General features: G+C 41.8%; 1 protein-coding gene across 1 annotated transcript in view; it reads right to left on the reverse strand.

Annotated features, from left to right (window-relative positions):
* LOC126215104 (guanine nucleotide-binding protein subunit alpha-11-like) overlaps positions 1–22213 on the reverse strand; it is a 140071-nt gene that overhangs the window by 58072 nt on the left and 59786 nt on the right. Inside the window, exons 2-3 of the mRNA XM_049941755.1 lie at positions 19940–20124; positions 7005–7159 (exon numbers count right to left, since the gene is read on the reverse strand). Coding sequence (XP_049797712.1) covers positions 7005–7159; positions 19940–20124 — 340 coding nt within the window. The remainder of the gene's footprint in view (positions 1–7004; positions 7160–19939; positions 20125–22213) is intronic.

A 22213-nucleotide genomic window follows, 5' to 3' on the forward strand; every position in this document is an offset into this window, starting at 1 on the left:
GGGTGAAGGAGGGAGGGGGAGGGTGTAGACATACACCATGAAGGAGTTATATAAATGAGCAATTGAATAACGTGTTGGTCAACCTCTGGTCCTGATACAGTTTGACACTGATTGATAGAGTTGTTGGATGTTCTCATGAGGGATACTGTTCCAAATTAAGTCCAGCTGGTGGGTTAGAGCATAAAAATCTCAAGCTATTTGGAGGACCCTGCCCACAATGCTTCAAACATTCTCAATTGGGGAGAGATCCTGTGACCCTACTGGCCAAGGTAGGGTTTGGCAAACACAAAGACAAGCAGTAAAATGTCTCACCGTGTGCAGGTGGCCATTATGTTGTCGAATGAAGCCCACGATAGCTTGCTGTGAGGGGAAACAAAATCAGGCGTAGAATATTGTTGACATAGTGCTGTGCTATAAGGGTGTCGTGGATGACAACCGAAGAAGTCGTGCTATGAGAAGAAATGGCACCCCAGACCGTGACTTGTGGTTGTCAGGCCATGTGGCAGGTGACACTCAGGTTGGTACCCCACTGTCCACTGTTGTCTGAAGTATCTTCAGACACATCTTCACTGGTCACTGGGGCTCAATTCAAAGCAGGGCTTATCACTGAAGACAATTCTACTACAAGCAATGAGATTCCAGCCTGAAGACATGTCGTGAGACAGCCGTGGGATGCCGACCAGACTGTTGCTTGCCATACAGACTGACAACCGTGAGTGATGGTCTGGGCTGCCACTTCTTTTCGTAACAGGACTCCTTCGGTTGTCGTTCACAGCACCCTTACAGTACAGTGGTATATTGATGATATTCTATGCCCTGTTTTGTTGCCCTTCGTGGCAAGCTATCCTGGGCTTACATTTCAGAAAAATAATGGTCAACTGCATATAGTGAGAGTTTCTACTGCTCGACCTCACGCTTTCCGAATCCTACCGTGGCCAGCAGTGTCACCGGATCTCCCCCCAACTGAGAATGTTTGGAGCATCAGGGGCAGCGCCCTGCAGACAGCTCAGGATTCTGGTGATGTAACATGCCGACTGGACTGAATTTGACATAATATCCCTCAGGAGAACACCTAACAATGGTGTCACGCAATGCCAAGCCAAACAAATGCTTACGTAAGGTCCAAAGGTGGATCAACACATTACTGACTTGCTCAGTTTGTACATCTTTTTCTCTCGAATAAGCCATCCAATTTTTCTGAAATCATATTCATTTGTTTGTCTGGGCCTATACATCACATCTACTGATTTCCATCCCATTCAGATAGTTCCTTTGGGGTGCATTCTACTACAGCTAGAAGTAAAAACCAGACAAGCAAAACAGTAAACAAGGCAAGGAAATTAATTCAAAAATAAATGCAGGCAAGTTCACAACTGGAGCACTAAACAGCTTTTTATGGAAGCAATGGATTGGACAGGAAACAAAAGAAAAATACAATGTAAACTTTCTGAAAATGTTAAAGGCTTTTATCTAGTACCTCATTGGCCTATCTGCTGTGACTGTAGAAGGTAGCAAGAAGAAGTATAATTTTTGAATTCCACATTTAAGAAATTGTTCACAAAGGAGGATTGTACAAACATATCGTTGCTTAACCCTTGCACTGACTCCTGTGTGGAGGACATAGTATTAGGCATCCCTGGCATAGAGAAGCAACTGAAAGAGTTGAAAACAAATAAGTTGCCAGGTCTGGATGGAATCCCAGTTTGCTTTTACAAAGAATACTCTATGGTATTGGACCTTTACCTAGCTTTCATTTAAATTAGATCTCTCAGCCAGCACAGAGTCCAAAGTGACGAAAAAAGTGCAGGTGACTCTTGTGTGTCAGAAGAAGAAAAAAAAAGACTGACAAAATTACAAACTAATACCCTTAACATCAGTTTGCTGCTGAATTCTTGAACATATTCTCAGTCTGAATATAATAAAGTTCCTTGGAAATCAGTATGTCTTTAGAAAGCACTACTTAGGTGAATCACAGCTTGCCCACTTTTCACATGATATCCTGCAAACCAGGGATGAAGGGCAACAGGCAGATCCCATATTCCTAGATTTTCTAAAAGTGTTTGAAGTGGTGGCCCACTGCAGACTGTTACGGAAGGTATGACCAAACAGAATAGGTTCCCAGATATGTGAATGATTCAAAAACTTCTTTAAGTAATAGGATCCTGTACATTGTCCTCAATGGTGAGTATTCATCAGAGTGCCATGGGAAAGTATGATAGGATTGCCATTATTGAAATATACATAAGATCTTGTAGGCAGGGTGGGCAGAAATCTACAGTTATTTGCTGCTGATGCTGTGGTGTATGGGAAGGTGTCATTGTTGAGTGACTGTAGGTCAGTATAAGTTGATGTAAGACAAAATTTCACACCTGTGAAATGAAACGTGTCACATACCAGCTGTCACGTGAACACTGTTCGGCATTTTTCATCGGCACGACTACCACCAAATTATCGATTAGGATGAATGGGCGTAGGCAGAAGCTGTATACCGGAACACACAATATCCTGTTGCAGAGCATGCTCTACAACATGAGAATTGTGACCTCCATACCTGTTTCACCACACACGGCATCTGGATTCTTTCCCCAGACACCAGTTTCTCAGAACTCCACTAGTGGAAACTAATGCTACAACATGCCCTCGGTTCTCGCCACCCACCTTGCCTTAATTTACATTACTTTCTTCCATCTCAGCATTTCTTCACAGTAACTACTATTTTCTTCATTCCATTTTAATCTTCATCTTTTGTCTTACCCATCTAGTTTTCATACCTCCTCCCCTCCCTCCCACCTATATGTACAATGCACTTAGCTTTTCACTCTTGCCGCACGGGGTAGCTGTGCGGTCTGCGGCTCCCCTCGTGGGAGGTTTGAGTCCTCGCTTGGGCATGGGTGTATGTGTTCTCTTTAGCGTAAGTTCATTTAAGTTAGATTAAGTAGTGCATAAGCCTAGGGACCAATGACCTCAGCAGTTTGGTCCCATAGTCCTTACCACAAATTTCCAAATTTTTTCACTCTCATTAATTCATGCACGACATTTAAGCAGTAATCTCTGTCTTGCATTTTACCTTGTCTTCCATCTTTAAGCTCTCAGGTATTCAAATCTTGTCCAATGCAGTCCCCAACATTCAGTCTTTGCTTCTCATCCCGCATGGTCTCCGCTGACCCGCAGTTCTGGGTGACTTTTCTGAAATCCGTCCCTTTTCTTAGACCTCTCCAGTTCTTTTCCTTCACCCCTCCTCCTGCACCTTCAACCCTCCTGCCTGAAGAAGGAGCCACTGGTTCCAAACACTTGCCTAGTCGCAACCCTCTTTTATGTGTGTTTTCTGCCACTGCTTGGTGAGTAGATCTTTTACTATCCAATTAAATTATTTTGTCAAAAATTTCTAGTTGGTGTGATGAATGGCAACTAGCTGTAAAGTGTAAGTTAATGCAGATGAGTTTAAGAAACAACCCAATAATGTTTGAATACAGCATCAGTGGTGTGTTGCTTGACACAGCCAGGTCAGTTAGATATTTAGGCATTACAGAATGGACATGTAAGGACTGTAGTGAGGTAGGTGAATGGTTTATTGGGAGATTTTTGGGAAAGTGAGGTTCATCTGTAAAAGAGACTGTGTAGAGAACACTAGTGTGACCCCTTTATGGGCGTTTGGGATTGTCACCGCGTTAGTTTAAAGGAAGACATCGCTGCAGTTCACAGGCTGGCTGCTAGATTTGTTATCGCTAGATCTGATCGATAAAAAAGTGTTATGGAGATGGTTTGGGAACTCAAATGAACTTCCCTGGAGATATGACAATGTTTTTTTCAAGGAACACTATTAAAAAAATTTTCACACTTGGCATTTGTAGGTAACTGCAGAATGATCCTTCTCCCACCAATGTACATTTGCTTAAGGACCACAAAGATAAGATACAAGAAATTAGGGCTCTTACAGAGGATTATAGACAGCCATTTTTCCCTCACTCTGTGAGTGGAACAGGAAGAGAAATGACTATGTAGTTGTATGCTGTACCCTCCACCATGTACTGTACAGTGGCTTCTGGGTTAAGTAGATGTATATGTAGATGTAGATCTTATAGCAGCTCTGCTGTAATTTCTGTACAGCATTTATGTTGGCACAACCACCAGGAGGCTGTCCACCCAAATGAATCGAACCACCAGTCTGTGGCTGAGAGCAGACCTGACCACAGGTCAGTGGAAACACTGCTAAACGAAACTGTGTCAGGTTTTGGGCCATAGAAGATTGAAAGACAGATTGAGAATTAAGACAAATGGTGAGTGGAATGAATGGTGCAATTAAAAACTTGGTCGGGTTGGGTTGTTTCGGGGAAGAGACCAAACTGCGAGGTCATCGGTCTCATCGGATTAGGGAAGGATGGGGAAGGAAGCCGGCCGTGCCCTTTCAAAGGAACTATACCGCCATTTGCCTGGAGCGATTTACGGAAATCACGGAAAACCTAAATCAGGATGGCCGGATGCGGGATTGAACCGTCGTCCTCCCGAATGCGAGTCCAGTGTGCTAACCATTGCGCCACCTCGCTCGGTAAAAAAACTAGGAACAAAGTGGAGCAGGGGGGGGGGGAGGGGGGAGAACCAAAGAAGGGAGAGAGACAGAGGCAAATATGGAGAGGAAAAAGATAATAAAGAAATAGAGTAAATAATTTAATTCTACCAACAGGGGGGAAAATAGGGGTTGGGGACACTAGGATATCTCTGAGCTCAAGTCTCCAGTGTTATATCCTAGCCAGTAATGCCAACCGAGCCCGCTGCCGAAAAGGTTGGCAGCATCAAAGTCCGGACGCCGTCCGCATAAGCAGCGCCAGCGATACAGGAAATTGCCGCAAGTCTGCGCGCCACCGCTGGCTTCTGGCTTCTTAAGCGCTGGAGTCGTGAGCGCTAGGACAGTTCTGGATTCGCCGCTCAGTTGTACACTCGCCACCGAATTGTGTACCTGCTAGTCAGTTGTGTGTTCATCGCAGCAGAGTTGTTGTTTGTCGTCAGCCGACGCTGACCTAGCCGCACCGACTCGAACTAGACAGATTTATGTAGACCATGTTCACCACTGTGTTCTCTATCGTCGTTAATAAAGATAAGTACCAACTTTCATTTAATCCGAGTGTTTGGGTTTTCATCTTTCTGTTCACTGTTCCAGCGGACCGGTCGGCCCGCTATTAAAAGTGTGGCGGTGACTTCGTAGGCCGTTTCTACAGTGAAGTGTTGTCGCTACGAAGGCCGTCACAAAATCCAGAGACACTAGTATCAGGAGGTAGGCTCTACATCACTTGTTAGCTATCAGACTGCTCTTCTCCACTCATTCAGTTTGACTGTGGACATTACTATAGGAAATTCCATTTGGTGAAAACGTATTAGTTGGTTTGTTTGGTCTTTCAAAAGTATCTGACAGCAGTACTTGGAATTTTACCTCCTGAAAATATTTATTGGTAAATAGTAGCATTACACTAATAAATAGCTGATGTTTGATGGGAGGGACTTGAATATGTTATCCTTGATCTGCAAACATCTATCTGTACAAGAAATATACTTTTAATGTTATTCTTTTTTGGTCACACATCATGTTTCGTTTCTCATTTGAATTCCGTAGATCCCATCACCGTGGAGAAGCTGCAGGAATGTGATGGCAGTAACGTAGAGGACTTGACATTGTATATTTCTTGATCCCTATATTTCAGTAATAAATCCTTTTGTCTCCTCTAAGGAGTAGGGAATAATATGTAGATATAATGTAATTGGATAGATAAAAACCTACTCACCAACCATCAGCAGGAGAACACACATATAAAGGTATTTAAATTTGCAAGGTTTCAGAGCCAGTGGCTTCTTCTTCTAGCAGAAAGGTTGAAGAGGAATGAAGAGGGATGAAGGAAAAGGACTGGTGAGGTTTAGGAAAAGATGGAGAGTTCAGAAAAGACACCCAGAACCCCAGGTGAAAGTGACTTACTGGACTTGATGAGAAGGAAAGGCTGATTACTGGAGACTGCACCAGATGAGATTTGAAAACCTGAGACCTTAAACGTGGAAGGTAGGGCAATACACAAGATAGAGATTACTACCAAAACATCATGCATGAGTTAATAAGAGCAGAAAGCTAAGTGTATTGTATGTGATAGACATGGGAGGGGACAGCAAAAACCAGACAGGTCTGAAAATGAAAGATATAGAAAACTAAAAGGGATTGAAGGAAGGAATAGAAACTGTGAAGAAATGCTGAGAGTGAAGATATTCACATAAATTAAGGTAAGCTGGGTGGCGAGAACCGTGGGTATGTTGTAGTGCCAATTCTCACCTGTTGAGTTCCGAGAAACGTGTCTGGGGGAAGAATCCAGATGGCATGTGTGGTGAAGCAGGTACCAAGTTCACGATTGTCACGCTCTGCAACAGGATATTTTGTGTTGCCAGTGTACACCATCCTACGCCCATACATGCTCAGTGATAACTTGGCGGTGGTCGTGCCAATGTAAAACGTTGAACAGTGTTTACATAACAGCTGATACACAATGTGTTGTTGTTTCACAGGTGGCTCTCCCTTTGGCAGTATATGTTTTACCACTTACAGAGCTGGTATAGTTGGTGGTAGGTGGGTGCACAGGGCAAGTCTTACAGCAGGAACAGTCACAGGGGTAGGAGCCGTACAATAAGGAGATGGGTGCAGAGGGAGCACACAGGCAGACAAGGACACTGTGGAGACTGAGAGGGCGACAGAAAGTTATTCTAGGTGTGGTGGGCAAAATATCTGACAGAATGGGCCTCATTTCGGGGCACGATTTTTAGGAAGTCATAGCCTTGTCGAAGTAGCTGATTAATACATTAAAGACCAAGATAATACTGAGTGATTTTTTCATCCATCCAATTACATTATATTTTCAAAAATTGAGGATTTCATGAAGAGAGATTTTTAATTTCTGTAGTCAAGTCTGTTAGAGCTACATTAATTTAGAAGGTTCAAAATATCATTATTAATAAGTAAACTTAGTTCTTCTTACTATTTTGTGGAATCCAGGAGGTATAGCTCATCTCGACGATCGTAGCAAATTTGTACATTCGCGTCATTCCAGACCTCTTTGATAGCTGCCAAAAGTTCACCATTCATTTCAATCACATTTCCTACGTTAATGTCCATGATTCTTCTTGCACATTCCTGTAAATATTTTACTTAAAATTAGAGACATTACTTCATCAGAATACTAAATAAATAAATTGATTGCAATGTTACCTGCACAAAACTGTTATTACTCTTTTTTTTACTTTTTAACATTAACTGTATATTATCGGATACATCACCTTTGTTATTAACATTTTTCAGAGGATGATTTCCAACAACAACAATGAAGTGAAGAGTTCAGTTTTATGAGCACATAAGAAGAATGAATGATTCCAAGTGAACTAAATGCACCTTTAACTCAAAACTGAAAACAAAGAATGCTGTGATAGATGAATGTCAAAAAAAGATCTAGACAAAATTGGTCAATCAGAAGATTTGAACCATCACAACATCTTCTGAAGAGCTGTATTGATGTTTAACACTTTATGAGAAGAGAAATGAGCAAGTGGCACCAAATGGTCAGATGAATGGCGTGCTTGATGAAAAACATCAGGGTAACAAAAACAATAAAAACTGAGAACATCAATCATAAAGGTTAGAAGCTTATCACGGTCCGTAGACGTCAGAGTAATGAAGTAAATAATAATGATAATGATCATGATAACAAAGTTTTATTTAATACAAAATTATTTTGAATATGCTGCACAAGCTGATACACTGAGAGAAAAAAATCGCAACACAAAGAAGGAGTTGTGCAACATAAATGAAAGTTGCTAGGGATATTTCTATATCTGAAAGGTGATGACTATTCGAATTTTGCACCAGTTGCCTGATGATGCAAATCATGTTTGCCTTAAATACATGTTGTAACAGTCCATAAGTTTCAGTTACCTCTGAGGTTGGACACAGTGAGTTTGTGTTAGTCAGGATTGGCATTAAGGTGACAAAGGCACCATTACCGACACCGCTTCGAACGAGGTCGTGAAATAAAACTACGAAAAGTCGGATGTTCTTCTTCTCTGGTACTGCAGAGAGACTTACAGAATGTAGCCACTGTACACAATTGCTGGCAGCGGTGGTCACAAGAATGTACAGTCGCAAGAAGACTGGGCTCCGAACGGCCACGTGGCACTACCGAGATGGAAAACCCTCACGTTCAGCATACGGCTCTGGTGCATCGTACTGTATTTGCAGCAGCAATCTGCACAGCAGTTGGCACCACGGTGACACAATGAACTGTTACAAGTTGGTTACTTTGAGGAAAATTCTGAGCCAGGTGCCCTGTAATGTGCAACCCACTGACCCCAAACCACCACCATTTGCGACTTCAGTGGTGCCAAACGAGAGCTCACTGGAGGACGAGGTGGAGGTCTGTCGCGTTTTCCGGAAAGTCGGCTCTGCATCGGTGCCACTGATGGCTGTGTGTTGGTTAAAAGGAGGTCAGTTGAGGGCTTGCAGCCAATCTGTCCGTGTGCTAGACACACTGGACCTACAGCTGGAGTTACGGTCCGAGGTGCGATTGCGTATCACGGCAGGTGCACTTTCTTGATTATCCCGTACAACCTGACTACAAATTTGTTCCGACAGGATAACACTCTCCACACACCACTGTTGTAACCCAATACGCTCTACAGAGTATCGATACGTTGCCTCGCCCTGCTCGATCACAAGATCTGTCTCCGATCGAGCACGTACGGTACGTCATCGGTCGAAAACTCCATCATTATTCACACCCGGCATTAACCGTCCCTGCCTTCCTGACTAAGTGCAACAGGCCTGGAATTCCATCCCACAAACTGACACCCAACACCTGTACAACATAATTAATGCTTGTCAGCATGCTTGCATGCAACGTTCTGTTGGTTACACTAGTTAAAAATGTACCAGCAGTTCACATTTCCAGTGGCTTACCTCATGCTTACATTAACCTGTCATCTTGCAATATGAATCTCTTAAATATGTTACACAGACAAATTTATTCCTATAATTTAGTTACTTTACATTAGTTAATTTTTTTGTGTTGTAATTTTTTTTCTGTCAGTGTATTAGAATCAACAGACATATTGTAATGTTTTGAATATGTCATACAATTCTTTAAATTATATGTAATTTATATAATTATTATATCTCTGTTCATTTCTTCTATTGAAGTTGATTTTATTGTTGTCGTTTCTTTCTTTCTTAGAAAGAGTAAATTACAAATACTTAATATCCAACAGGACTTTGTAACTAGCACAGTTCTTCTATACATCAAACAACAGTACTGGTCATCTAGGTTCTCATTCCTTGTCAGATGATGTTATTGCCAACAATGCACTTCTCACCAGGAGAATCTGCTGCGATCTCGACATTCAGATGCTGAGGTAGAAAAACAATTTAAGCAATAAAAGTCCCAACTGAAACATCAAGTAGACTGAGTATATAGAATGTGGATTTTAGGTTAGTGGTGCCATTATCAGAGAAAACCAGCCATCCAGCAAACTAAGACATTTAACTACCTCAGCCCATTTATAATTTTGGGCAGAGATACATTCCCAGACACTAGAGCACAGATGAAATGGCACAAAGTCAGTGGAGAGAGCAGAGTGACAAGAAAAAATATCCCAGCCATAAGAAGATGGTATCTGTTCTTTCGGACATGTCCGAAAGAACGGATACCATCGGTGACCGTGCATCTCTCTCAGAATGAAATGATAATTAAATCGAGACCCTAAGCTGTCGACAGGCGTCGATATACATCAACCGTTTTAAGAGATAGCTTTATAGGCGTGCCACCAACATGGAATGTGCGTAAGGCTTGGAATGTTGGGCAACAGCTGCAGAAAATAAAGAAATGTTACATTGAATGGAAATGAAACTGTTGCACTGGTCCACATGTGTTACAAGTCTGGGCTGTGTTAAACAAACTTGTGAGGAAATGGATGGGAGTGATTGCAATCACCAGCAACTTAAGATAAACATATTTTAGGTGGAACTGGCATGTCACCATAAGTGATAACAACCCCATGGCAAAAACTGCCCTCCCTCAGGAACCATTCTAGTGACAAAATGGAAAATCCATTGACACCATTGACTTTGACAAAGGACAGACTTTCATGGTCCGGCTCCTGGGAATGAGCATCTCGGGAGAAATGCAGAGGATGAAGAAATTTATGAAACGTATGATGAGATAAAATAAATTATTCAGGTAGTGAAGGGAGATGAAAATTTAATAGTCACGGGTGACTGGAATTCGAGAGTAGGAAAAGTGAGAGAAGGAAACCTAGTAGGTGAATATGGATTGGGGTTAAGAAATGAAAGAGGAAGCCGCCTGGTAGAATTTTTCACAGAGCATAACTTAATCATAGCTAACACTTGGTTCAAGAATCATAAAAGAAGGTTGTATACGTGGAAGAAGCCTGGAGATACCGACAGGTTTCAGACAGATTATACAATGGTAAGACAGGGATTGAGGAACCAGGTTTTAAATTGTAAGACATTTCGAGGGGCAGATGTGGACTCTGACCACAATCTGTTGGTTATGAACCGTAGATTAAAACTGAAGAAACTGCAAAAAGGTAGGAATTTGAGGAGATGGGACCTGGACAAATTGAAAGAACCAGAGGTTGTACACAGCTTCAGGGAGAGCATTAGGGAATGATTGACAAGAATGGGGGAAATAAATACAGTAGAACAAGAATGGGTAGCTTTGAGAGATGAAATACTGAAGGCAGCAGAGGATCAAGTAGGTAAAAAGGCGAGGGCTAATAGAAATCCTTGGGTAACAGAAGAGATATTGAATTTAAATGATGAGAGGAGAAAATATAAAAATGCAGTAAATGAAATAAGCAAAAAGGAATACAAACGTCTCAAAAATGAGATCAACAGGAAGTGCAAAATGACTAAGCAGGAATAGCTAGAGGACAAATGTAAGGATGTAGAGACTTATCTCACTAGGGGCAAGATAGATACTGTGTACAGGAAAATTAAAGAGACCTTTTGAGAAAAGAGGACCACTTGTATGAATATCAAGAGCTCAGGTGGAAACCCAGTTCTAAGAAAAGAAGGGAAAGCAGAAAGGGGGAAGGAGTATATAGAGGGTCTATATAAGGGTGATGTACTTGACGACAATATTATAGAAATGGAAGAGGATGTAGATGAAGATGAAATGGGAGATATGATACTATGTGAAGAGTTTGACAGAGCACTAAAAGATCTGAGTCAAAACAAGGCCCCGGGAGTAGATAACATTCCATTAGAACTACTGACGGCCTTCGGAGAGCCATTCCTGACAAAACTTTACCATCTGGTGAGCAAGATGTATGAAACAGGCGAAATACCCTCGGACTTCAAGAAGAATATAATAATTCCAATCACAAAGAAAGCAGGTGTTGACAGATGTGAAAATTACCGAACTATCAGTTTAATAAGTCACAGCTGCAAAATACTAACACGAATTATTTAAAGATGGACGGAAAACGTGGTAGAAGCTGACCTCGGGGAAGATCAGTTTGGATTCCGTAGAAATTTTGGAACACGTGAGGCAATATTGACCTTACGACTTATCTTAGAAGAAAGATTAAGGAAAGGCAAACCTACGTTTCTAGCATTTGTAGACTTAGAGAAAGCTTTTGACAATGTTGATTGGAATACACTCTTTCACATTCTAAAGGTGGCAGGGGTAAAATACAGGGAGTGAAAGGCTATTTCCAATTTGTACAGAAACCAGATGGCAGTTATAAGAGTCGAGAGACATGAAAGGGAAGCAGTGGTTGGGAAGGGAGTGAGACAGGGTTGTAGCCTCTCCCCGATGTTGTTCAATCTGTATATTGAGCAAGCAGAAAAGGAAACAAAAGAAAAATTCGGGGTAGGTATTAAAATCCATGGAGAAGAAATAAAAACTTTGAGGTTCGCCGATGACATTGTAATTCTGTCAGAGACAGCAAAGGACTTGGAAGAGCAGTTGAACGGAGTGGATGGTGTCTTGAAGGGAGGATATAAGATGAACATCAACAAAAGCAAAACGAGGATAATGGAATGTAGTCAAATTAAGTCGGGTGATGCTGAGGGGATTAGATTAGGAAATGAGACACTTAAAGTAGTAAAGGAGTTTTGCTATTTAGGGAGTAAAATAACTGATGATGGTCGAAGTAGAGAGGATATAAAATGTAGACTGGCAATGGCAAGGAAAGCGTTTCTGAAGAAGAGAAATTTGTTAACATCGAGTATAGATTTAAGTGTCAGGAAGTCGTTTTTGAAAGTATTTGTATGGAGTGTAGCCATGTATGGAAGTGAAACATGAACGATAAATAGTTTGGGCAAGAAGAGAATAGAAGCTTTCGAAACGTGGTGCTACAGAAGAATGCTGAAGATTAGATGGGTAGATCACATAACTAATAAGTAGGCATTGAATCGAATTGGGGAGAAGAGGAGTTTGTGGCACAACTTGACAAGAAGAAGGGACCGGTTGGTAGGACATGTTCTGAGGCATCAGGTGATCACAAATTTAGCATTGGAGGGCAGTGTGGAGGGTAAAAATCGTGGAGGGAGACCAAGAGATGAATACACTAAGCAGATTCAGAAGGATGTAGGTTGCAGTAGGTACTGGGAGATGAAGAACCTTGCACAGGATAGAGTAGCATGGAGAGCTGCATCAAACCAGTCTCAGGACTGAAGACCACAACAACAACAACATTGTTTCACTGGAGTCAACTCAAACAAATACTGGTCATTAGGTCTTTAATGTGATGCCCATTATTGATGGAAAGCATCCGTTTGTTTCCTGTTACAAACAAAATGTTTTTTGAAGAGTATTTCATGTGCCTTGTGATAGAGCAGTCCCACATTTGTCTAGTACAATATTCGTTTTATCACTTTGTACCAACATAGACAGTAAGACATGAGGAATAACCAGCAGCAGTATTTCAGCACCACCCTGGCCCACACTGACTGCTACCACAAAGCACGCAGCGCTATCAGTCACTGCTGGATTGCTGTTTATTCTTTTGTTTTACTGTTCCTATTAATACATATTGCTACACAAGATATAGCAGTAGACTAATTTGTGAGCACTCTATTGAATGGGCATGTAAAATATGATTTTGTTTGTAATGACAAACAAACCTACTCTGTATGCTTTCTGTTGATAATGGAAGTTATGTGGATGACGTGATGAGCTGTAATTGTTTGGGCTGAGCCCAGCTACACAATACAAAAACAAAATTGCAAATAACTGCAGAAAAAGCAGAGAAAATGTGCCTGACAACACCTGATATAAAAAAGCAGAGTAGCCTGAGCACAGAAACTTGAAGCAGACCATATTTAATGTTAATGGTTTCAGATCTGTATCCATAATTTGATGTTCTTAAAGTAAAGTGCAGAATTCATCAATCTGAGGGTTGTTTCGAACACCACAGTGCTTTAACATGCACGATCCTGTCGGAGGTGGTTTACTGTTGCCTTTGTCTGACCTTTGGACTGACTCACCCAGCCACTTACAGGGGAACCAATAGTTTAACCTGGACTCCAAATCGTGATCCAAATTGGCTTTATTCACATCAACAAATGTAGCCAGAGGTGAAAATAGTAGTAAGTGCCAGAAAAATCCTAGGACTGTCTGGGGATAAAACCTGAGACCTTTGGATTTGTAGCCTGGCACTCTTATCAAAAGAAAATGGCACATCATATTAGTAAAGTGGAGCATTGCACGGCAATTCACTTTCGGTAGCAGTCGAGGGCACCCATGCTCGAGGGGAGGGAAGGCCGTGACCACCCCCTGGGTCTCAGGGAAAGAAAAAGTATAGTGTAGTCGGGTGTTTTTCTTTCCAGAAAATGATTTAAAAGTCAGTATTATGAAGAGTTTTTCACAGGGCCAGAACAACATTTTTTTGTGCCTACTAACAAGTTACCATTCGGCTTCCAAAATGTTAAAAATACTCCATACCACCGGGTTTAACGCCCCTCCCCCCACCCCCACCCTCACCATACAAACTATTGTATAGGAGCACTTGGTAGCAGTGAAAATGTTGCAGCTGTGTAGGACAATACAGAAGACTCCTATAGCTAACTGGTTCAAACAGAAATAGCTTGGAACATTTCCACTGTTGCTGATAATGAATTAATGTACACTACTGGCCATTAAAATTGCTACACCATGAAGAAATGCAGATGATAAACGGCTATTCATTGGACACATATATTATACTACAACTGACATGTGATTACATTTTCACGCAGTTTGGGTGCATACATCCTGAGAAATCAGTACCCAGAACAACCACCTCTGGCCGTAATAACGGACTTGATACACCTGGGAATTGAGTCAAACAGAGTTTGGATGGCATGTACAGGTACACCTGCCCATGCAGCTTCAACACGATACCACAGTTCATCAAGAGTAGTGACCGGCGTATTGTGATGAGCCAGTTGCTCGGCTACCATTGACCAGACGTTTTGCATTGCTGAGAGATCTGGAGAATGTGCTGGCCAGGGCAGCAGTTGAGCATTTTCTGTATCCAGAAAGGCCCATACAGGACCTGCAACATTTGGTCGTACATTATTCTGGTGAAATGTAGGGTTTCACAGGGATCAAATGAAGGGTAGAGCCACAGGTCGTAATACATCTGGAATGTAATGTCCACTGTTCAAAGTGCCATCAATGCGAACAAGAGGTGACTGAGACGTGTAACCAATGGCACCCCATACCATCATGCCGGGTGATACGCCACTATGGCGATGATGAACACACGCTTCCAATATGCGTTCACCGCGATGTGGCCAAACATGGATGCGACCATCACGATGCTGTAAACAGAACCTGGATTTATCTAAAAAAATGACGTTTTGCCATTCGTGCACCCAGGTTCGTCATTGAGTAAACCATCACAGGCACTCCTGTCTGTGATGCAGCATCAAGGGTAACCGCAGCCACGGTCTCCGAGCTGATAGTCCATGCTGCTGCAAACGTCGTCAAACTGTTCGTGCAGATGGTTGTTGTCTTGCAAACGTCCCCATCTGTTGACTCAGGGATCGAGACTTGGCTGCACAATCCGTTTCAGCCATGCAGTTAAGATGCCTGTCATCTCGACTGCTAGTGATACGAGGCTGTTCCGTATTACCCTCCTGAACCCACCGATTCCATATTCTGGTAACAGTCATTTGATCTCGACCAACGCAAGCAGCAATGTCGCGATACGATAAACTGCAATTGTTATAGGCTACATCCGACCTTTATCAAAGTCGGAAACGTGATGGTATGCATTTCTCCTCCTTACATGAGACATCACAACAACGTTTCACCAGGCAATGTCGGTCAACTGCTGTTAGTGTATGAGAAATCGGTTGGAAACTTTCCTCATGTCAGCACGTTGTAGGTGTCGTCACCGGTGACAACCTTGTGTGAATGCTCTGAAAAGCTAATCATTTGGATATCACAGCATCTTCTTCCTGTCGGTTAAATTTCGCGTCAAAACTTAACATTAATTATGAATTTTTTTTTTTTCAATGTGATAATTACAACTTTATAACTACAGCATTGCAGGCTACCTCCTTTGAAGTAAATTTTGCTGTACCACCATTGGATTTGACTTTGCCTTAAAAACACCATAGATGGCAATGTAGTGATACTCACAAATACTAATTGTGTCTTTGATGGCTCAGTGAATTACACATATAAAAAAAAATTGCATCACACTGGTTCCCAGAACTCCTGAAGACAGACATTGGCTGTGGATATTGTATCACAGATGCAGTCCCTTTTACTGTTCAGAGATGTAACTAAACCCAACCAAAAGAAGTAAACAACCATGCATAAGCAGCACCTATTAGGCAGAGGGGGTCCAATGGCCAATCAGTTTCAGTCATTCCACCAGGAAGGAGGTACACGGCTCGTGTTGTCTGTAGTTCAATCACGTCTAGACCGTCAATACCACGGTTCGATCACATCCGCATTGTTACTGTGTGCCAGGAAGGGCCCTCAACAAGGGAAGTCTCCAGGTGTTTCAGAGTGAACCAAAGCAATGTTGTTTGGACATGGATGAGATACAGAGAGACAGGAACTGTCAATGACATGCCTCACTCAGGCTGCCCAAGGGCTACTACTGCAGTGGATGACCGTTACCTATGGATTATGGCTCAGAGGAACCCTGACAGCAACGCCACCATGTTGAATAACGCTTTTCATGCAGCCACAGGACGTCACATTATGACTCAAACTGTGCGCAATAGGCTGCAGGATGTGCAATTTCACTCCTGACGTCCATGACGAGGTCCATCTTTGCAACCACGACACCAGGCAGTGAGGCACAGATGTGCCCAACAACATGACGAATGGACCTCTCAGGTTTGGCATCACGTTCTCTTCACCAATGAGTGTCACATATGCCTTCAACCAGACTATCATCAGAGACGTGTTTGGAGGCAACCCCGTCAGGCTGAACACCTTAGACACACTGTCCAATGAGCGCAGCAAGGTGGATGTTCTCTGCTGTTTTGGGGTGGCATTATGTGGGGCTGATGTACGCCGCTGGTGGTCACGGAAGGCGCTGCTACAATACCTGTATGCCATCCTGCAACCATAACGGCAGCATATTAGGAAGACATTCGTCTCCATGAATGACAATTTGTGTCCCCATCGTTCACATTTTGTGAATGACTTCCTTCAGGATAATGACATCAATTGACTAGAGTGACCAGCATGTTCTCCAGACATGAACCATATCGAACATGCCCAGGATACATTGAAAAGGGCTATTTATGAATGACGTGACCCAACCACTCTGAGGGATCTACGCCGAATCGCTGTCGAGGAGTGGGACAGTCTGGACCATTGATGAACTTGTGGATAGTATGCCACAATGAATACAGGCATGAATCAATGCAAGAGAACATGCTACTGGATGTTAGAGGTACCAGTGTGTACAGCAATCTGGACCACCACCTTGGAAGGTCTCGCTGTATGGTGGTGCAGCATGCAATGTGTGGTTTTCATAGTCGGCCGAAGTGGCCGTGCGGTTAAAGGCGCTTCAGTCTGGAGCCGCAAGGCCGCAACGGTCGCAGGTTCGAATCCTGCCTCGGGCATGGATGTTTGTGATGTCCTTAGGTTAGTTAGGTTTAACTAGTTCTAAGTTCTAGGGGACTAATGACCTCAGCAGTTGAGTCCCATAGTGCTCAGAGCCATTTGAACCATTTTGGTTTTCATGAGCAATAAAAAGGGCGGAAATGATGTTTATGTTGATTTCTATTCCAATTTTCTGTACAGGTTCCAGAACTCTCAGAATCGAGATGATGCAAAACTTTTTTTGATGTGTGTATTGTAGTTGTAATTTTCTGTGACAGGTAGAACAGACAACAGAGTGCTTTCCGTGTTGTTCATGACCGATGTGTTTTCCACACCTAGTAGGGTGCATATGGGCTGTGAACAGTGTCACATATTGAACAGTCACTGTGAAGGACATAGAGATGCCACAAATGTGATATAGCATTATCGGCACTTGACAGAGCCTGGACTGGATCTCATTGTGCATTCCTATTTGGCCAGTTGGTAAAATCATTTAATATCCAGATTTCTGGGGTATTCAGATTAGACAATGCCTTCATGTTGGAGTGTGTGGGAATGTCAGGACAGGCATACTCATCCTCAAGATTCCAATGCATGATATATGACCACAACAAGGGGGAGGGTGGGGGGGGGGGGCACTGTTGTATTGTGCACGAGCACATCGTAACCCTTTCACATCTGCATGATGTAACATTCAATAACAAATAACAGAGTCCCTGCAATATTCTGTGTCATCTCTCACTGTCAGAGATTAGCATCAGCCAGACTAGGGAATTAGTGTCCCACAAGTTGGCTGTGATTACCACCATGTCACAAATGGCTGCATTTGAAGTGGTGCAGTCACTGGGAAGTATGGGTTGGGTTGTTTTGGGGAAGGAGACCAGACAGCGTGGTCATCAGTCTCATCGGATTAGGGAAGGATGGGGAAGGAAGTCGGCCGTGCCCTTTCAATGGAACCATCCCGGCATTTGCCTGGAGCGATTTAGGGAAATCACGGAAAACCTAAATCAGGATGGCCGGACGCGGGATGGGACATTGAGTTCACTGATGAACTGCAGTTGTATACTACATTGTATGACCATTGTCAGCAAGTATGGTGGTGCCCTGGAAGAGGTCCCATGCTTCCCATATATTGGATAGGCACAGTAACATTGCTCCTTGCATCATCAGGTGTAGCTTCAGGTCACAGCTGGTAGTGATTGATGAAAATCTGAACGCGCAATGGTATGGCGGTGGATGTCTTATGTATAACCTCTAATGTGACAATACTGCGGTGCCATTTTTCAATAGGACATAGCTCATCCTCATGTGGCAAGTGTCTCTATAAACTGTCTGTAACAACGAAAATAATCAATTTTTGACAGTGTAATGTAATTGGATAGCTAAAATATCATACTGACCACATGCAGCAGGAGAACACACAAATTAAAAAAAGTCTTACTTATGGAACCTTTTATAGCCAGTGGCTCCTTTTCGCAACAGAAGGGTTGAAGGGAAAGGAAGAGGGGTGGAGGGAAAGGAACTGGAGAGCTATAGGAAAAGGGGTAGAGTTCGGAAAAGACAGCCAGAATCCTGGGTCAGGGGAGACTTACCGCACAGGATGAGAAGGAAAGCCTGATTGTTGGGGACCGCACTGGACGAAACTTCAAAATCTGAGAGCTTAAAGGTGGAAGACGGGGTAATGTACAAGACAGAGATTAATGCTAAAACACTGTGCATCAGTGAATAAGAATGAAAAGATAAGTGCATTGTATTATTTAATTGGATAGATAAAACAATCTACCCACCAAGCGATGGCAGAAAACACACATAAAAGACTGTTGTGATTGGCAAGCTTTCGGAGTCAGTGGCTCCTTCTTCAGGCAGAAAGGTTCAAGAGGAAGGAAGAAGGGTGAAGGAAAAGTATTGGAGAGTCTAGGAATAGGGGTAGAGTTTGGGATAGTTCTGGTTCTGGGTGACTTTCCCGCCAAGCGTCGGTTGATCATTCCAAAGATATTCGATAGACATAATGTCGACATCTATGGTCGAAGATCGATATAGGATCAGTTGTCTCTGCTGTCTACTAACGAATACTGACAGTGCGTGCAAAATTTAAATGATTGAAAAATATTTTTACATACTGGTACGTGATACGAAAAATAAACTTAAAAATGGGAGATAAATGGTCACTGAGCCTGAATATACGGGTGCCAGGAGATTATGAAAAAATGTCTGTAAATACGGGAGATCCCAGGAAATACGGTAGAGTTGGTCACCCTATGATTGGTAGGTAAATTGGAAATACATTTAACTTTTTTTATCTGTTATTCTACAGAAAAATGCCATACTTTAATGACTCTTCCTGTTAAATGATATGCTCAGAATTTATGACAGATAATTCTTACTTCTTGACACTTGCCTGTGTTCAACATCTTATTCATTGTTGGAGTGAGCAGACATGTGATGTAAATGATTAGTGTAAAGATAAACTGTAAATATGTTTGCTAAGACTCTGTACACAACATATCAAAATTAAGAACACAACATGTTAATGTGGACCTACAGAAGATAATATTACTGTATGCATGAATACGTATTTTTTTAAATTGTTTCCTTTTTCAAATTAACTTTATATCTTTGATAATTTTTGCAAATTATCCATGGGTAAATAAAAACCTAACTCAATAAGTAACTAAATAAGTTATCTACGATACAATTATTCAGGTTATTCGGACAATATCTGGAGATAAATCTCTCTTCTCTCTCTCTCTCTCTCTCTCTCTCTCTCTCTCTCTCTCACACACACACACACACACACACACACACAATGTACTCAGTGTCTGTGTTCTTCAGGTAGTTACCTCTGTTGTCTCTAATTCATAAGGAAATCCATACAACTCCATTGCCATTATCAGTTTCTGAGCTTCTGAGATAATGTTTTGCCAAATTATTGGTTTGTATGTCATTCGTTCAGCCTCTTGAAAACCACCTTCTTCAATGATCCTGACCTGCTTCATAAATGTCGATTTTCCCGAGGATCCACAACCTGTAATTAACACAAAAATTGCAGTTACCAAAATCTGGGTGCCATTTGAGTAGGGTTCGCAACATATGCAGATTACTGCTTTTTAAAGCAATAAAATATGGTGCAAATGCAATCAAAATGAAGAAATCAATGGAAGGATAGAAACTAAAGAAGGTGCTATGGAATATTACACGAATGCTCATAAAATGGGGAGTTATTTTAAATGTTTGAGTAGCCTTGTTGCAGTAGTGGTGATTAAGTCAAATTACGTCAGCTGATGACTTATTATTATATAAAAACATTTAACAAGTTTCCAGAATGAATTCTTTACTCTGCAGCAGATTGTGTACTGAGGTGAAACTTGGTGGCAGATTAAAGCTGTGTGCTGGACCGAGACATATGGTGTCACAGAAAACAATATTTAATGTTAATAAGCTCAACTTCATTGTGTTCAATTTGGAAACTAGTATGACACAGCTCACCAAACTATCCTAACTTGTTCAAGTCTCATTATCTCCACATAAACTACTACAACCTGTAGCCATTGGAACATTGGTCTCCACCTATAAATTTTACTCCTCACACTTCTCTCTGTTGCCATATTAATGGCCCCTTAATGACTTAGGACGTGCCCCACTAACTGATCTATTCTTTTGGTCAGGTTGTGTCATAAATTTCATTTTCCCACAATTCATTTCAGCATTTCATTATTAGTAATTCAATCTACTGATCTGATCTTCAACACTCTTGTAGCAATGTATTTAAGAACCTTCTACCTGTGTTCTCTGCTTGCCAGCATTGCTTACCATCCACATTTCATTTCTGCCTGTGGTTACACCGTGACAGGTGCCTTCGGAAGAGACTGCTTAACTCCTACATTTATATTATATGCTAACAGATTTCTTTTTACCAGAAATGCTGTACTTGCTATTGTCAGTCTGCATTTTATGAGAGCATGCCTCTGAATTTTGTTGTGAAAACTCATAAAGCTTTTTAAATAAAACGAACTTTGTTAACATTCTACACATTTATTCTCCGTGTCTGCATATTTATTTCTCAACATTGTCACCGTGGCAACAAACACATTTCTCCCAACGAGAGACCAGTTTGCTGACGCAGTCACTGTAGAATGTTGGACTTTGTTGTTGGAGCCACAACATCACATCTGCTTGCACTGCTTTATCACATCAAAGTGAAGTCCTCAAAGGTGTTCATTAAGTCCCGGAAACAGACAAAAATCGGATAGGGTCAAGTTAGGACTGTATGAAGGATAATGAATGACAGTGGACCAGAGGTGTTAGATCGTTGCAGGTGTCACAGTGCTGATTATATGATCTGTCAGAGTCATGCTGAAGGACATTGTGCTCAATGTGAGGACAAACTCTTCAAACTGACGCTTTTGATTACAGCACGCTGTTTCTCATGCACCAACATAGTTAGGTTACACACCATCATGTTACCCACTACAATTTGGAGCCCTCTAGCAGCAGAGAGTTGCAACCTGGTTCAGCAAAGTGGCAAAGTCAAGCAAGTAATATGCATGTCTATAATACCTCAACTGATATTTAGATCATAATAAAAAATTTGGAGGCATTACTTTCTGGTATGCCCTCGTATATCTTCTCTACTTTGGCTGTTGTTAGTTATTTTGCTGCCCAAGTAATATAATTCATCTACTAACTTTTTCATCTGATTTCCGACTCTAATTCTTACAACATCACTTCACTGAATTCAACTACTTTCCATTACCCTTGTTTTACTTCTGTCAGAGTCATCTTATTTCTTTTTTTAAAATTATTTTCCTTTCTGTTCAGCTGCTCTTCAAAGTCCTCTGCCATATTTAACAGAATTACAATACCATCAGCAAATCTGAAAGATCCTATTTCTTCTTCCTGAACTTAAATTCACTTTCCAGATTTTGCTGCGGTTCTCTTTACTGCTTCCTGTAAATATGGACTTTATAACCTGGGATCACAACGCCGTCTCACTCTCTTCTTAGCTATGGTGTCCCTTTCATTTTCTTGGCCAGTTACAGCTAGTCTGCTTTCTATACACGTTGTAGATAACTCTTCACTATCTGTACTTTATCTCTGATAACATCATAATTTCA

The sequence above is a fragment of the Schistocerca nitens genome, chromosome 12 (genome assembly GCF_023898315.1).
Source record: "Schistocerca nitens isolate TAMUIC-IGC-003100 chromosome 12, iqSchNite1.1, whole genome shotgun sequence".
Lineage (NCBI taxonomy): Eukaryota > Metazoa > Arthropoda > Insecta > Orthoptera > Acrididae > Schistocerca > Schistocerca nitens.